Genomic DNA, 17069 nt, shown 5'->3' with positions numbered 1-17069 from the left:
AAAAAAAGATTCCACTTAGAGGTGACATCATATGGTATTTGTCTTTCACCACCTGGCCTATTTCACTCAGCAAATGCTCGTCAGTTTCATCCATGCTGTCCCAAAAGGGTAAGCACTCCTTCTTGTAGCAGAGTTGAAAAGCAAGAGATACTGAGCCAAGTTACACATACACATTTTAAAATTTCTGATTATTCTGGCACATTTCAAAGTGACACAAATTCCATTGGCCAAATATAATTTTTTAAAGAAAAGTCACAGGAAGAATTAGCATTAGTACAGTGAGGAAACACCCCTCCAGCAGGAGAGGAATGAGACAGTAAATACCAGTGAACAGCAATAACCTATAACAACTACATATTGTCACTATTTTCTTCTTTAGCTTCAGAAGTCTCATCTGTAAAAGGGTAGGTATTTCCACAGTTTAGAGCACAAAGATAGTATTGAGCTGTTTTATTCATTCACTCAACAAATATTACTAAGATCTTTTTTTAGAGACTAAAGGCACATGCATGTGAAAAGTTACATAATATAAATTTTTATCAAGTGATATCAGAAGACTCCCTTGTTAATTGTACAATAAAGGAATTGGCCATTCTATAGGTCAGAAAGGAACTGACTTAATGGAAGAAATAAGTCTCCTTAGAAAAGGAGCTGTCCAACAAACTATGAAGCCATTACAAAGGTTGTTAGTTAGAGTGGCAGAAGCTGGAGACCATTTATCAAAGGAGATATGGAATTAATTTCAGTACTATATGTGTTTTTATACTTTGAGTGACACAGACACCGTCCTACAGTGTCCGAGGTGTTATGGATGAGACTGGATAAATTCACACAGACTACCGAGTCCTGAGTCCTGTGGAGGAAAAGGGACGGCACAGCTACTCTCTCAAAGGAAGAACACCTTGGGGCGCCTTAGCCACTCCCTCAACAGGAGAGTGTGCTGACCCTTGCTTTGACAAGCTTTCATTGGCTTTCTAATAGCATACATCAAAGAAGGTTTTCATTCATTGTGCTTAGGTTTGCTTTAGGTAATTACTTTTTACAGACAGCAAGGGAAGGGATGTTACTGATTACTTCTTACAGATTAACATGGAAAAAATGTTGCAAATGCAAGGGAATGATAAGAGTAACAGGTCTGGTTACACTTCAATCCTTGAGAGAATTAGCACAGACTTCAGCAAGTTACTTTAAAGATATGCAGCAAGCACTTGCTGCCTGAACTCAGGGTGAGAGAGTTTTAGCAAGAGCAAGTCACAAAGCAGCCTAGGTATAATGCAAGCCTGATTTCCCATGGCAGAACTTCACAGGTATGGTCCTGTGTGCTGATTCACCCCCACTGGTTTTCCACGTGGGTGCTGAGCTACATTTCCATGTCTCGCAAAGTGGTTCCCTACATTTGGGTAACAAAATCTGGGGTTCAATTTTTCATTCATAGTCTGGATGAAGAGTTCAGCAGTCTCAGACAAGATTCCTACTGTTTCTCACTGATATGACAATAGCACTTTGGACGTTTCTTGTGAGACATCTATGAAAATATAGACATCTCACATATAGGGTCAAACTTCTGCTATCAGACAGACTATGGGACATACACAGACTATGGGACAAACTTCTATCAGACAGACTATTGGTGAATCAGTGAGACTGGGACTTCATTATTTTTATCAAACTGGAGAATTAACAAATATGGACACTCTACAATTTTCCTGCTTGAGAGCATTCCTCTATTCCTTAACTCAGCACTAGATTAGTGAGAAAGAAAAAACAATGCATCTACACAGACTTTTTCCAGAATAGGCTTAGCACATGATCACGAATCTGCTTGGTCTTCACACCATAGATGATGGGGTTGACCATGGGTGGGAAAAGAAGATAGAAAACAGCAAGGAGTATATGGACATGAGGGGCAACCCGGCGGGCCACACGGTGCATGACTGAGGAGATGACAACAGGTGTGTAGGTGGATAAGATGGCACCTATGTGAGACACACATGTCCCAAAGGCCTTGTAGCGGGCCTCCTGAGAGGCAAGCTGTAGAACTGCATGAAGGATGAAGATATAAGACAGGATAACAAAGAGCAGATCCAACACCGTTATAAACATGGCCACTGCAATGCCGTAGATATTGTTGAAGCGAGTGTCTCCACAAGCCAGCTTTACCACAGCCATGTGCTCACAGTAGCAGTGTGCAATCTTAGGGCTTCGGCAGTAGTGGAAGCGTCTGAGCAGAAAGGGGAGTGGAGTCACTAGTGCCACAGCCCGAATCATAGCAGCCATGCCAATCTTGGTGATAAGGGGCCTGGTCAGGACCGAGGTGTAGTGCAGTGGCTTGCAGATGGCCACATAGCGATCAAAAGCCATGGCCAGCAGCACTGCTGACTCCATGATGGAGAAGGAGTGGAGAAAGAACATCTGGGTCAGACAGGCATGGAAGTTGATCTCCTGATCTCTGAACCAAAAAACAGCCAGCATTTTAGGCAATGTTGAAGAAGAAAGGACTAGATCAATGGTTGCCAACATGGCCAGAAAGAGGTACATGGGCTCATGGAGGGCTGCATCAGCCTGAATAATGAAGAGTAGGGTGCAATTGCCTAGCAGAGCCAGAGTATAGGTGAAGCAGAAAGGAATGGAGATCCAGACATGCAGGTGCTCCAAACCCGGAATTCCTACCAACAAGAAGGCGGCTGGATGAGTTGAGGTAATATTGGAGGTTGACATGGCTTCTGGAAATTCTCCTTGTCATTTTTTATGGACCCCTTCACTTTCTGCATGTACCTCATTAGGAGGAGTAGTTCTTATTATTCTCATTGTTAGACCTTAAAAATAATCCATTATTAAGCCTCATAGACATGGAGAAGCATAATCCATGTTTTCTTCTCTCAAGGAACTTTGAATTTAATCGACCAAACAGAATATTAAACATGATTAGGACCGATATCACAAGACAGCTTTCATACACAAATAAAGACAAGGCAGTGTTTTCTGTGTTCAAGGTGATGTCAAGAATATCCTGTTAAAAGAAGAGGAAGTATGTGTAAACAAATGCATTTCTTTAGAACACACATTGCTACCATTCTACCTGATAATCAAACTAGGCTCACAACCACAAAAGCCACTTTTCTATCCCAGAATCTTCAGCATGGATGACTATATAAGTTGAATTAAACCTGCAATTTCTAATGATCTTATTCATTGTACAATTGTATATTTTCTCTAGCACTACAGTATCTGATATGGTTGCTACTGGCCACATGTGTCAATTTATATTTATTGACATAAAGTAAAAATGCAACTTGTCAGGTATCCCTAACACTTTATAAGTGCTCAATAGCCACATGTGACTTTTGATACCCAATGAGGCCATTCAGGTACATAATGTTTTCTTCATTATAGAAAGCTCTACTAGAGAGAACTGCCCTAGGATATATCTTCCAGGTCCTTTTCCTACCCACAAATCTCTATACATACAGCCCTGCCTCCAGCTTACTGAGAAAATGAGGAGCCTCTCCCACTGGATCTCTCCCATCTAAATTCAGTTTCAGCTCCCTATTCATGTGGCTTTCCCACCAGGCATTCTCTAGCTCATTCATTTTCATTTCAGGCAAACTCTCCCATATTCAGCAAGACTGATATCTGACTTTCATGATAAATGCCCTCCATTCTTAATCATTTACCTTTTTCTCTTCTCTTGTTCATTTTTCTCTTTTTTCAAATCTTAAACATTGAAGTTGCCCAGTTTTTACACAGCTATTTGTTTCTTATAGAATCCAGTTAATGTGGTTTTTACAAGCATTAAGTAAAATAACGTATTTAGAATACTTACCATATCACTGAAAAAAGTAAGTACTGAAAAATCTTGGTCTCATTTCAACATAATAAAATTAAGTTTTTGAAAATCTAATATCTCTAAGATGTCAGATTTGATAGTGTTAGGCAATTGAGTTTGGGTTCTAACTTTCTCCAATTCCATGCCCTAAATAACTACACTTTATTGCTTCCATCTAAATGGCTTATAAGCAACAACATCAACATATCCAAATTGAAAAATGACTTCTTTCCATGTGGTACAGAAACATTTAGAATGTAAGGGTCTTGGATCAAATCACAGCTGCCATTTACACAAGTTGCATGAATTTACACAATCACTTATCTCCAAGACCATTTTCTTCTCTGTAAGTGGGGAGGAAAAAGCCCCTATGTTTATGGGATATTCTGTGGAGAGATTACATATAATCTTCTTTTATGTATAAAGAATTATGTGTAATTCTTTAGTGCTTTCAGAGCCTTATTTGTCATTCATATCTCTTCTTCCATAGAACTACACTTTTAAACAAAATCATTATGTTGACTAATATTGTCCCTCCTATCTTATATTCTCCTGCTTCTATTACTTCAAATCTCTGCTTCTCTTCACAGAAAACATCTAGAAATGTTTATATTCAGTCTCAACTCTCTCACATATCCTTTGGTAATGGGACATTGCAATCTGAATTCATTCCCATTACTTCCTTGAAACTTCTTACACTGGGACCACTAATGACCTCTCTGATGATGGTGCCATTGTAATCTACCTGCTTCCATGCAACTTGACCTCTCAGCAACTCATATCTGAATTAACAGTTCTCTCCTTTTGAAACCTTCTTTTCTCTTGGCTACACTGACACTATCATTTCCTATCTCCTTAGCTTTTCATATTGGTCACCTGTATCTTCCCTACCTCTAAATATGGAATTTCTTCAGGGCTCTATATTTAGCTTTGTTCAATTTTATAGTCACAAAATATTTAGTAAATATATTCAGTACATTTGTTGAAAAAGTTATACTTTTACTAAATATTAAATGTAAATGTGCAAATAAAATAGATTGATGCCTTAGTGAACAGATTTACCTAATGTTTGAAATGGATAATAAAATAATTTACATAGTAGTTTTTAAAAAGGGTAATGAGAATTGGACATCTGGGATTTAGAAGAAGGGGAAGGTAGAAATTTTTTAAAAGAAATTGGTGTAGGCTTCACTGGGTAGGAAATTAGAGCAAAGATTGAACAAGGTGAGAAAATATGTTAGCTCCATTCCATTAAAAGTCAGAACCTTGGATTCCATGAAAGTGTTTATGGTGAAGATTATAATAGGGAGTAAGGTGGGATGAAACAGCAGAATAGTAGCACAGACAATCCCGTCCAAAGCTGCATTTCAAGCTGGATAATGTGTGATCAATACTGAGTGATTAAGAAGTACTAACCCTAAACAACAAAACAAACAAACAAGCAAAATATAACCAAAGACACTGAAATAGAGAACAGGCTGACAATGACCAGAGCAGAGAGGGGAGGGAATTTCAGGGGAAAAGGGGAAGGGTTTACAGGAACAAGTATAAAGGACACATGGACAAAAACCAAGGGTGGGGATGGAAATGGGACGGAGGTGGGGAGCACTGTGAGGTGGACTGGGATGGGAGTAAAAGATGGAAAACTATACTTAAACAATTAAAATTTTAAAAATGTTTTAAAAAGTACAAACTGGTAGTTACAGAATAGTCACAGAGATGTAAATTATAGCATAAGGAATATACTCAATTATATTATAATCACTATGTAATGGGGCCAGGTGTTTACTTAAACATTGGGATGGGGGGAACCACTCTGTAAAGTATGTGATTTTCTAACCACTATGCTGTGTAGCTAAATCTAATAGAGAACAATTTTGAATATAAACTGTAATTGAAAAATTCTAAAAACAATATCATGCAACAAGCAACTGAATAATTGTCTGCTCAAGTAAGATATAAGAAAGAGGTATTTATCCACTGGTTTCCCACCTACCTCCCATCAAAGGTGAACCCAAAGTATTCATTTCCTCAAACTTACGGATTCACACATGTTCCATAATAGCTAAACAGTCTCTATCGGTGCCCATGCAATGGAACAGAGAAACCCAAGGGCAGGATGCACCTGAGTTTAGTGCAATCAAGCTATACTTGCACTCAAGTGGTTACCGCAGCAATGACTAGAACAAAAAGGTGAGTGAGAAAAAAGTGAGAGAGACATAAAAGATAGAGCATATAGGGATTTATCCCTGGGTGAAGAACTTAGGAAAACGGAACAGTCAGAACAAATACTTGAGGACAGTAATAGCACTAATGTTCACAAATCAGCTACGATGCCAGTGTAGCTAAAGGATTGGAATGAATGAGACATTTATAGAGTTCATAAAGGTGGGACTAGATTATACAGGGCCTGGTAGGCCTTTGTGGGAAATTTCCAAAACTTCCTTATTTCTCTTACAAAGACATGTTATGAGCTAAGGGACATATTTGACAATTTTTAAGTTTTCTCTGCTTCCTATCATGAGAATAACATGAAAGGGTAAGGGGGAAAAAAAAAGAAAAGAAAAACAGGCTCTGGAGGAAATGACAGTAATAAGGGAGAATACTGCCTAAGAGCCAAAGTGGTGGCAGTGTAGGTGGTGGAAGCAATCAGATTTGAGATATATTTGAGAAAAGTGCCATGGGATTTTTTTGACAGATTAAATGCAGATCATAAGAGAAAAAGCAGTCAAAAATAGCACCAAATGTTTTATATTAAGCAGCTAAAAGGAGCTTCTCCACTTTCTATCTTACCACAAACAACCAACACATTGTGAAGTGAAGGCACTTGGAGTGAAGGGACTGTTTTATTCACTTCCAGCATCTAGCATATACATTGTGTTGATTATTTCACCGAATGAAGAATGAACAACCAGAATGGAAATTGTCTTGTCACTACATTCATAAAACCTCCCTATATGGTCCAATAGCTGGTTGTTATCTTCCAATTTAACATTCAACCAAAAAATAGAAGTTCAAAGAAAGCCCAGCCACTTTGGTTTCCTGCATCAGAATAAAATCTCATTGGAAAGAATTTTTCCATGTCCTACTAATATACCTTCATCTGTGCCAGGAACAAGCATTTTGGCTTTGTAGGGAACAACTTCAGTTTCAGCAGAATGTTTTTGTTTTCCCGAGTATACTGTCAATGCCAAGAATAGTGCCTGCTACATAATAGTCTATAAATGACTGAATGATCTCACATACCTGTTGCAGCTTCATCCTCAGTAAATACTCATTTGTCAACAAAAATGAACATATCTTATTTTGCCTCCAAGCTCCTACCTCTCCCTGACTTGTTCTCCCCACCTTCTGAACATAAGTGACCACCCTGTGACCTATCCACCCTTCCTCACACAAATAAAAACTTATCTCTTCTGTCCAACTTCTACCCCAAATACAGGGTGTCCAACACTGCATGGCCCTTACTTCTGTTCATGTTCATCAAAAAATACACTCTTCCCAGAATAAGGATCTCAGAGAATGTAAGGGAGTAAGTAGAGCCAGCCTTTCTCGTCAAACATCCAGAATGCCAGAACCTGCTTTGTAGTGAATGTTTCAAACTGCTTGTGCTCTGTTTCAGAAGCCAAACTTTCCCCACAAAATCACAGGACTCATCTATTTCTTTGTTGTTTCCAAAAGTGCTTACAGGGGTCTCCGGACACAGAAAGTATTCAGTTAATACTAGCACTACTTTGTAGTCTACACCTATATCATAAGAGGGTATCAGAAAGATAATTTGAGTGATTATGACCAGAGACAGGAAAATAGTCACTCACCTAAGGTCCTTCAGGGATGTGGCTTGTGGAAGAAGAACTTATAAGAAATGTATGCCTTACCTCTCCCTGCATCTTCCTAGTTTGGGCCTCATTTTCTCTCTCCTGACTACTGCAGAAGCTTCCTATATGGGACAAGGATACTGGTGGGGTGGGAGGAGAAATGATAGGTGAGAAGTGACAGTATTCAAGCTGGAATAAAATCAGCTAAGACTTTTTGAAGGTGAACCACAGTGTTTGGCATAGAAAGAAAGCAAAAATCTTCTGTAGTGGAGGGAGTGTCTAGAGTTTGAAGACAAAGCATTTGGACTGCACCATCAAAACTTAGGCTCCCTCAATTGAGGGGCCAAAATAAAGGCAATATCAAAATAGGGAGCAGGCAGGGAGTTGATGCCTAAGACCAGGACTGGGTGTGGAAGGTAATTAAGAGTGTCCCATCCTCTCCCACTCACAAGACCTGTGTCACTTCCTTCCTGTGTCTGCTAGTTCAGCTCTAACCACAGCCTTTTGCTTGAGGTAGAATTCTTGGCCTGTCCTTCTACATCAAAAAACATCAGTGGGAGGAGTTTGAGAAGGAGGAAGCTAGGAAGGAGGCAGCTGGCTTTATCTTCACAAACCTCTGCTCCTCTCCCAAAAGTATGTGGAAGCAGACACTGCTGTACCTGATGAGACCCTTGGGGACTCATGGAAGACTCTGGCCTCCTCTCTGGGTGTTGACACAAGGAGCCTCCCTAGAGCCAGGGCTTTATCCCTTGGGTTCACTGAAGTCCATGTCCTCTCCATGTTTAGTAACACTTAGTCATGCCTCCCAGGAGTCATTACTTGTTACTCAAGAGCTGTGAGTGCTTGAGGTAGTGCCTGCTTGTACCTTGGTCTTTGATATGCATCTTCAGACTCCTACCCCTCCTTGCAGTGTCTCCTAAGGAATAGAGTCTCATTACAACATGTAAACTGTAACCAAGTCCTATCTGATATGACATGGAAGGGCAAGAACTCCAGCCTCAGTAGGTCAAGATCATCTATTAGGATTTATTTTGTGTACATATTGTATATGTTGGCCTGAACTGACATTGATTTCCAGCTTATGACTTTGGAATGGCAGTTCTCTGGGCATGCTGTTTCTTATATCTAAAATGAAGATAGTCCCACATTTTCCTAGTTTAAAGGGTGAAAGTAAAATCTAATTATGTAATTGAGAAAACCACTATTAATGTAATTATTCATCAACAATGACCAACCATCTATAAATAATAAAGGTCCATCTTCCTTCCTACAGTTCCCTTTAGTTCCTACTTTTTATGAAGCCCTGATTTTTGCCAAAGTCCCCATGGATTTTGCATGCTCTAATTTCCCATAATTTTTTATTAAGTAATTTGAGGTCCATGTACTTCAGTCACACCCACTCCCTTCCCACAGTGATACCCTGACCCTAACTTTAGAGTTTCTTACTAGCCTTCAGAGGTAGTTGATTCAGGGACACCCTATCGTCTCACCCCCATGGTATATCCAATCTCCTGGGATAAGATAAAGTGTAATTCCTATATAATAGATTTAATGTTATAGATTTAATGACCCTAAATTAACCACAGTTAAGCCAAAAGGATACAGGCCATGTGAAGAGCACCTCATCAAAAAATTAAGAGGCAAAAGTTGTTGTCAGGTAAAAGCTAGACAAAGGAAAATTAGCCTTAGCTTGAAAGGAAGCTCATGGTGATACAGAGATCACACTGTTAAGTTATAAACAGCATGATACTCATAGGAACCAGGAATCTAGGCCATGTCCAACATGGTGGATATTATAAGTTTTATAGAGTGAGTACAGCTTGAAGTCAGAGCATTCAGGAAAATATCCACATAAAAGAGGCAGAGTTTGAGGGCACAAATACTTTACTTTGTCCCTGACTCCATTCTGAGGGGATAAAGCCTAATGTCACAGGACCAGGGATGAGAAGCACATGGAGTAGGCAGTGACCATGGCTTACATAACTGAGCTAGAGATAAATTTTAGAATATTAGAACATTTAGAATTATTAGACTACTTGTATTAAAACTGCATTATAATTTTTTTGTCTTTCTTCATTTTGTGCATCAATATCCATATGTATTTATCCACATATTTAATTTGTTGGTGCCTTTCTTTCCCTTCTAAATGTCTATATATCTATTTTGATCATTTTCCTTCTGCCTGAAGGAACTACTTTTAGTTTTTCTTCTAGTGCAGGCCTAATAGTGACATACTCCATCAGTCATAGAAGGAGAAATACCTTATGTCACTCATATGTGAGATCTAATGAACAAAATAAACTGAAAAACAAAATAAAACCAGAGGCATGGACACATGGAACAAAATGACAGATCTCAGAGGGGAGTGGAACTGGAAGAGATCTGCCAAAGAACATATATGCATAGCCCATGGACACAGGCAACAGTGTGGTGAAGGCTAGCGAGGGGGGAATGGGTAGAGGAGGGCAAAAAGGTATAATGGGTGACATCTATAATAGTGTCAACAATAAATAAATTTTAAAAGAATAAGAATTGTCTATAAACAAACTCATTCAGTCATCTTCAATCATGAAAGATATTTTCCCCTGGGAATAGAATTCTAGAGCCCTTTCTCTTCTTTCTCCCATTTAGAGCTATTATTCAATCGTATTCTGCCTTCCCTTGTGTTTGTTGAATAAATTGTAGGGGCTACTTTTGGTCCCAGGAACTTAATAATTTTAACATGCTCTCCACACCCACAGGGGCTTTTTGTTGTTAGCTGAGTTTTATGATCACACAGGAGCTACAGGTCATGCAAAGATTCTTAATTTTTCTCAGAATAAAAGCCAGAGTCTTGAGCTGAGAATTGGCAAGATTTGGTAGTTTTAAAATATTTCCTCTGATTTCTATGATGAGAACATCAATAGGAGGTGCAGGTAGGAGCAGGGAGACAATTTTAGAAGTATTGCAGTAATCCAGAGAAGGGAAGATGTTGTCTCATAACCAAAGTGGTAGCCATGTATGTGGTGAGAAGTAATCAGATTGTGTGTATTCATAAAAAAACTACCAATGAGATTTCTTAAAAGGTTACATGTGATGTGTGTGAGAAGAGATTCAGGGATAACTCTAAGACTTCAGGTTTGAGCAGCAGGAGGGAAGGAAGGCACTGAGGGTCACTGAACAGAACAGGGTCCTGCACAGAAGTACTCTTCCTGCTAATTCATGGATGGTATGTGGCTATACACCCCCGTTTGCAATTTTGAAAATGCCTGGTGAATAGATGATAGGAAATATTGTAGTAAAGCCCAGATGACTGCACCAAGTTTATTTTTCATAATCTCATCTCCTGTGCACAAGAATAAATTTCACGTGCTTGTAGACTGCTTATACTTCTTATTTATGCTTTGTGCACTCAAATGAGCAAATATAGAAGTTAACTTCCCTATTGTTGTCTGTAACTATTCTGTGTTATTCTGGTGTTATATGTGTTACCTGGCTGTGGGATCCTTATAATATTAGACTCGTACTTAGAAACAAAGCCACTCCTTCTTCACTGGGGATGGATATGACCTGAAGTCTGGTGACATTCCTTGTGTAAGCCCTCAGAAGGATAAGCAGACCTTTGTTTTAGAAAATAGCTTCTTTCAAGACACGTGATCCTCTGTTTATTTGTGTTATTAGTATTTGCTATTATTTTTTAAGCTTTTCACCTGTCTCAGCTATGCTCAGATAAAACAAACAAGGGGTGTTGACCACATGGGATATAAAGGTAAAATATCACTGGGGGGTGGTTGTGTGTATGTGTATAGAGAGAATTATGAGAACAAAGATGGGAACAGCCACAAGTAGGTTCTTACTGCACCCTTCCAACACCTTCCTACCTTCCATACCCCGTCTGACATAGGTTTAGAGAGCCTCTTTCAAAGTTAAAAAACATAGGCAGATAACCTTGGTCAGTGTGGCTCAGTTGGTTGGAGTGTCATCCTATAAACTGAAAGGTGGCAGGTTCAGTTCAATTCCTCATCAGGGTACATGCCTGGTTTGTGTGTTCAGTCCCCAGTTGGAGCACATACGAGGGGCAATCGATTGATACTCCACTCTCACATCATTGTTTCTCTCTCTTCCTCCCTTTCCCTCTCTCTAAAATTAATAAGCATGTCCTCAGGTGAGGATTTAAAAAAAAAAAAACAGAGAGAGAGATTACAATAGATAATGAAATAGATATACAAACCTGTATGGTTTTGTTAACCAATGTCACCCCAATAAACTTAGTTTAAAAAAGAAATAAACATACATAATTCGTAAACAGTAGTCTGTGAAGAAACCAAGGGGAGACAAGATAAAAGTACAGAAATGCACTGGGGAAAGATGATGTAAAAGGGGGCGCCAGTTTGCTAGGCTGTCTAACAAAGTAACACAAACTAGGTGGCTTAAATAAGAGACATTTATTTTTTCACAATTTTGGAAGCTACAAGTCCAAGTTAAGGTGCCAACAGGGTTGGTTTCTTCTGAAGCTTCTCTCCTTAGCTTCTACATGGCACTCTTCTCCCTGTGTCTTCACAGGGTCTTCCCATTGTATGTGTCTATGTCCAAATTTTCTCTTCCTATAAGGATTTATGTTGGATTAGCAACCATCCTATTGACCTCATTTTAACTTAATTACCTCCTTAAAGACCCTATGTGAGGCTCTGGGAATTATGACTTCAATGGATAAACTGTGGGTGGTGGTATGCAATTCAGCTCACAAAGATCTGCTTTCTGGCCTCTTATAATGCACATCCTTCTCACACAAAAACACATTCACACCATCCTAACAGCCCCAAAGTCTTAACTCATTCCATCTTCAACCTTGAATATAAAATTCTGCTTAGATCTCATTTAGTCATTTATGGGTGAGGCTCGAGGCATTGGTAAATTGTGACAGTAGAGAATTGTAACCCACCCCATTCTTTTTTGTGCCTGTAAATGCTGATTCGGACTAGTATGTAGCTTATAGATAAACAGCATGTTTGTATAAGAATCCTAGGAACTAACTTCAAAATATAGATACTCCAACCTTCAGGCATCCTGGCTCCAGGAGATTTTCTGACCTTCAACTGTAAAACCACGACGACATGAAGTTGGGATGCTGTGAAGCTGGGGTGACATGGAGCCAGTATGACAAAAAGTCAGGGTGACATAAAGCCAGGATGACTAAACCAGGCTGATGCGCATTGAACCATCACTTGCCTTCTTGGAATGGACTATACTAGTCTCCACATAAAGAACTTTTCAATCCCCTCACTTGACCTCTTTTTCTGTTCCCCTCTCCCTCCTTATAAAAACCTCTGCCTCCATTGAGATGTGGAGATGGGCTTTGAGAAGTGAGTCCCCCATCCTCCCTGGAGATGGGCTTAGAGACATGGATCCCCCATCTTCAGAAGGCCAGCATCTGAAAATAAACTGCTTTCCTTTACATCAGCACCTGTTTCAAGTATTGGCTTTCATAGCAACAGGCAGCCAGACCTGCATTTTTGTTGAAGTATGAGTCATGCCTAGGCAAAATTCCTCTTCAGCTGTGAACCTGTGAAACCAATTGTGTTATCTGCCTCCAAAATACAGTAGGGCACAGGCATAGCATAGACACCCTCATTCCAAAAGGAAGAAACCAGAAAGAAAATTTACAATGATGTTATGAGTCACAAACAAACATGAAACCTAGCAGGGTAAATTACATTTGATTTTAAGGCTCTACAATAATCCTTTTTGGCTTGATGCTCTGCCTACTAGGACCGAAGAGGCCTAATAGTGTGGTGGCTCTGACCCACCAATCCTGGCTGCAGCCCTGACAACTCAGCCCTGGGTGGGGATTTCCAACCCTTGGTCCTTGGACAGGGCAGCCTGACCTCCTGAAAGGAAGGATGTGTCCTGTCCTTTGAAACTGAGGAGAGACAGCTGCACCCATGGGTCTGTGCTCTTTGGGCCTGTAATGGTGATGGCAGCCCTAAAACCTTCTGAATCATCTTGGTATTGTTCTTCCCTTTTCTTGAAAAATGAATTCATGTTCACAGGCAAATAGCTCCGTTGGCCAATCAATTCTATAGAATCCCAGAAGTCTAACAGTTTTCCGTCATTTCACCTCAGCTCCATCACCTTCAGCCCAAGCTGGCAGCACTTCTAGTACATAATTCTCATAAATGTTGTTGACCTGCCATGTAATTCATGGAGGTCCAAGTAATGGACAGACATGGGGACTCTCCACAGGTTTTTGATGTATAAATATCTCTATTCCTGACTTCTGCTGAAATGGCTATTTGAACAAATAAGTCATAAACCTAATCTTTTTAAGGAAATGGTTGTCCAGCCATAATTTTAGATGTTTTCTACTGAATATATTTTTATTTGTTACAATCCGAATAAGCTAATAATTTTTCAAACACTTAAGTTCTGGGATTTTTGTTTGTTTGTTTGTTTAACAAATCATTCTTCAATCTCTCTCTTTCTCTCTCCTCTTTTTACTATACACAGCAAGGTAAAATCAGGCCATACCTTAAAGACTTTATTTAGAAATATCCTCAGCTAAATATCTAAGTTCATCACTTACAAGTTCTACTTTCCACAACACTTTAGAACCCAATTCAGTCAAGTTCTTTGCCACTTTATAACAAGAATTACATTTCTCCAGTTACTAATAGCATATTCCTTCTTTCTGTCTGCAACCTCATCAGAAGAGCCTTTATTGTTCATATTCTACCAACATTCTGTTCACAGTGATATAGGTATTTTCTAAAAAGATAAAAGCTTTCTCTATAGTTTCCTTTTCTTTCTGAGCCCGAACAAGAATGCCTTTAATTCTATATTTTTAACCAAAAATCACTTTGAGATACTCTAGGCCTTTCTAACATATACTTCAAAATTTTTTCAGCCTCCATTTCCCACTTCCAAGTGTATTTCTACATTTTTAGGTATTTGTTACAACAACAGCTAACTTAGAACTGCACAAGCTCCCTAAAATGGGGAGAGTTTAGTCAGGGGCTGGACACCACCTGGCAGAATGACTAAGAAAGGGTTCCTGCGTCACATGAAGTGTTGGTCCTCACATAGGTCCTGAATGAATAATTAACCAAATTCCCAACAATTCAGATTCTCAGTCTTCATTTAAGTAAATAAACTTGCAAGCACGTTCATGTCTTTAGGTGATATCACTGAAAGGAAAGTGGGTGAAGCCTTTCTCAAGCTCATAACAAGAGTGAGGACTCTGAGAAAATAGCAGAATCAATAGTTTTCAGTGCAGAGGATTTAGACCCTTGAGTCCTGATCAGACCAGGGATACTAGTGATCATTTATTTTTTTCATTACACCAGAAAAGAACTAAACATAGACCCTCTGACAGCCCTCCCCTTCCTAACACATCCACACCCCCACTCCAGCATTCAACCTGCACCACTTTTTCTCCACCTGTTTCTCACTCTCCATTTATTCATTCTTTCTCAGGAATAGTCCTAAGACTCTCTCACGAATCTGCTTGGTCTTGACCCCATAGATAATGGGATTAACCATGGGTGGGAAGAGCAGATAAAAATTGGCAAGGAGAATGTGCACATGCGGGGAAGCCCGGCGAGCCACACGGTGCATGACTGAGGAGATGACGACGGGTGTGTAGAAAGCCAAGATAGCACCTATATGAGACACACATGTCCCAAAGGCCTTGTAGCGGGCCTCCTGAGAGGCAAGCTGTAGGACTGCCTGAATGATGAAGATATAAGACAGGATAACAAAGAGCAGATCCAAAACCACTATAAACATGGCCACTGCAATGCCATAGATATTGTTGAAGCGAGTGTCTCCACAAGCCAGCTTTACCACAGCCATGTGCTCACAGTAGCAGTGTGCAATCTCAGGACCTCGGCAGTAGTGGAAGCGTCTGAGAAGAAAGGGGAGTGGAGTCATTAGTGCCACAGCCCGAGTCATAGCAGCCATGCCAATCTTGGTGATAAGGGGCCTGGTCAGGACCGAGGTGTAGTGCAGTGGCTTGCATATGGCCACATAGCGATCAAAAGCCATGGCCAGCAGCACTGCTGACTCCATGATGGAGAAGGAGTGAAGAAAGAACATCTGGGTCAGACAGGCATGGAAGTTGATCGCTTGATCTCTAAACCAAAAAATAGCCAGCATTTTAGGCAATGTTGAAGAAGAAAGGACTAGATCAATGGTTGCCAACATGGCCAGAAAGAGGTACATAGGCTCATGGAGGGCTGCATCAACATGGATGATGAAGAGGAGGGTGCAGTTGCCAAGCAGAGCCAGAGTATAGGCTGAGCAGAAGGGAATGGAGATCCAGATATGTAGGTGCTCCAGGCCTGGGATTCCCATCAACAAGAAGGCAGCTGGATGAGTTGAGGTGATATTGAAGGTTAACATGGCCAATGGAATTTTTTCTCTCTGTTTTCTACTTTTACAGGACCCTTCCAGAGTATATCAAATGTCGGCTGAATTACACTGCTCATATTCAATCTCGGATCTTCCACATGGGAGGATTAGCCCTTGATCCCATTTCTAGACCTTAACAGAAGTTAGAAAATTATTCTAATATACATTGCCAAACATTACACATGATCTCTGCCCTCAGGTTGCTTATAAAATCATTGGGTGATCAGGACTTTAAATAACAATAGAGCTAGTATCACAAGGGAGCCTTCATTAAGCAATTGAGTGGATGAAGAGCTTTCTGTGGTCTTTGTATAGCCAAGAACACCTTTTTAGAAAATGTAGATCCCTTCCTAATTCAAATCTTACCCCAAAACATTCACTGTCTTCCTAGTTGCTCCAAACTCAGGCTACACTTCTAGTTATGAAAGAAGAATATCTGTCCCAAAATGCTAAGTTTGACTATATAACAAGTAATTAAGTATAGCATCTTCTAATTCAGTTTCCTCCGGGGTCTATTGATTTTCTACAGCAAGGTTTCCACTGGTCCTTATTTGACACTCAGAAATCACACCACGAAGCCCTACCTCTAGCTAACTGGAGAACACGAGTTCTATTGTTATTTCCCTTACCTAACTTTAGTTTAGATTCCATATCTGCATGCTCCTACCTTCACCTACTTTCCTCCACAGCACTCATGACATTCAGAAAAAGTGATAATCTACTCCCTCCTGACGTAGGACTGACCTCTGAACTTCACACCATTTTTTTCTTCCTGGCATTCTCTACCTATCTCCTTTTCCCCCTTGGGTCACCATTTCCTTTGAAAATGTTTAATCAAAATTTTGACCTATGCTCCCTTCTCTAATTTTTCAATTCCTACCTAAAGAGTTTCTTCTGTGTTGGGAATCACCCTGACTGGTATCAGAAGCTGAAATCCCCGCCTAGGCTAAGGCTAAGGGAACGCCCTTGGAACCGTAAGCCAGCAAGGAGACAAAAGCTTATCTCCCTGGCAGGAATGCTGCTTCTGCTGCTTTATT

General features: G+C 40.0%; 2 protein-coding genes across 2 annotated transcripts; both read right to left on the bottom strand.

Moving 5' to 3' along the window:
- Positions 1-1284: 1284 nt before the first annotated feature.
- Positions 1285-8929, bottom strand: LOC114500710 (olfactory receptor 52K1). The gene is made up of 2 exons (XM_028517477.2): positions 7645-8929; positions 1285-3010 (listed from the first exon to the last, which is right to left on the bottom strand). Exon 2 carries the CDS (start codon positions 2716-2718, stop codon positions 1774-1776), a length of 945 nt encoding a protein of 314 aa, XP_028373278.1. The 5' UTR covers positions 2719-3010; positions 7645-8929; the 3' UTR covers positions 1285-1773.
- A 5754-nt stretch (positions 8930-14683) lies between these two features.
- LOC114498874 (olfactory receptor 52K1-like) lies at positions 14684-16802 on the bottom strand. Its single transcript, XM_028514886.2, has one exon. The coding sequence runs from the start codon at positions 16021-16023 to the stop codon at positions 15079-15081; it is 945 nt and encodes a 314-aa protein (XP_028370687.1). The 5' UTR covers positions 16024-16802; the 3' UTR covers positions 14684-15078.
- Positions 16803-17069: the final 267 nt, after the last annotated feature.

This window comes from Phyllostomus discolor, chromosome 6 (assembly GCF_004126475.2).
Source record: "Phyllostomus discolor isolate MPI-MPIP mPhyDis1 chromosome 6, mPhyDis1.pri.v3, whole genome shotgun sequence".
Taxonomy (NCBI): domain Eukaryota; kingdom Metazoa; phylum Chordata; class Mammalia; order Chiroptera; family Phyllostomidae; genus Phyllostomus; species Phyllostomus discolor.
This window is presented reverse-complemented; position numbering and strand designations above follow the sequence as displayed.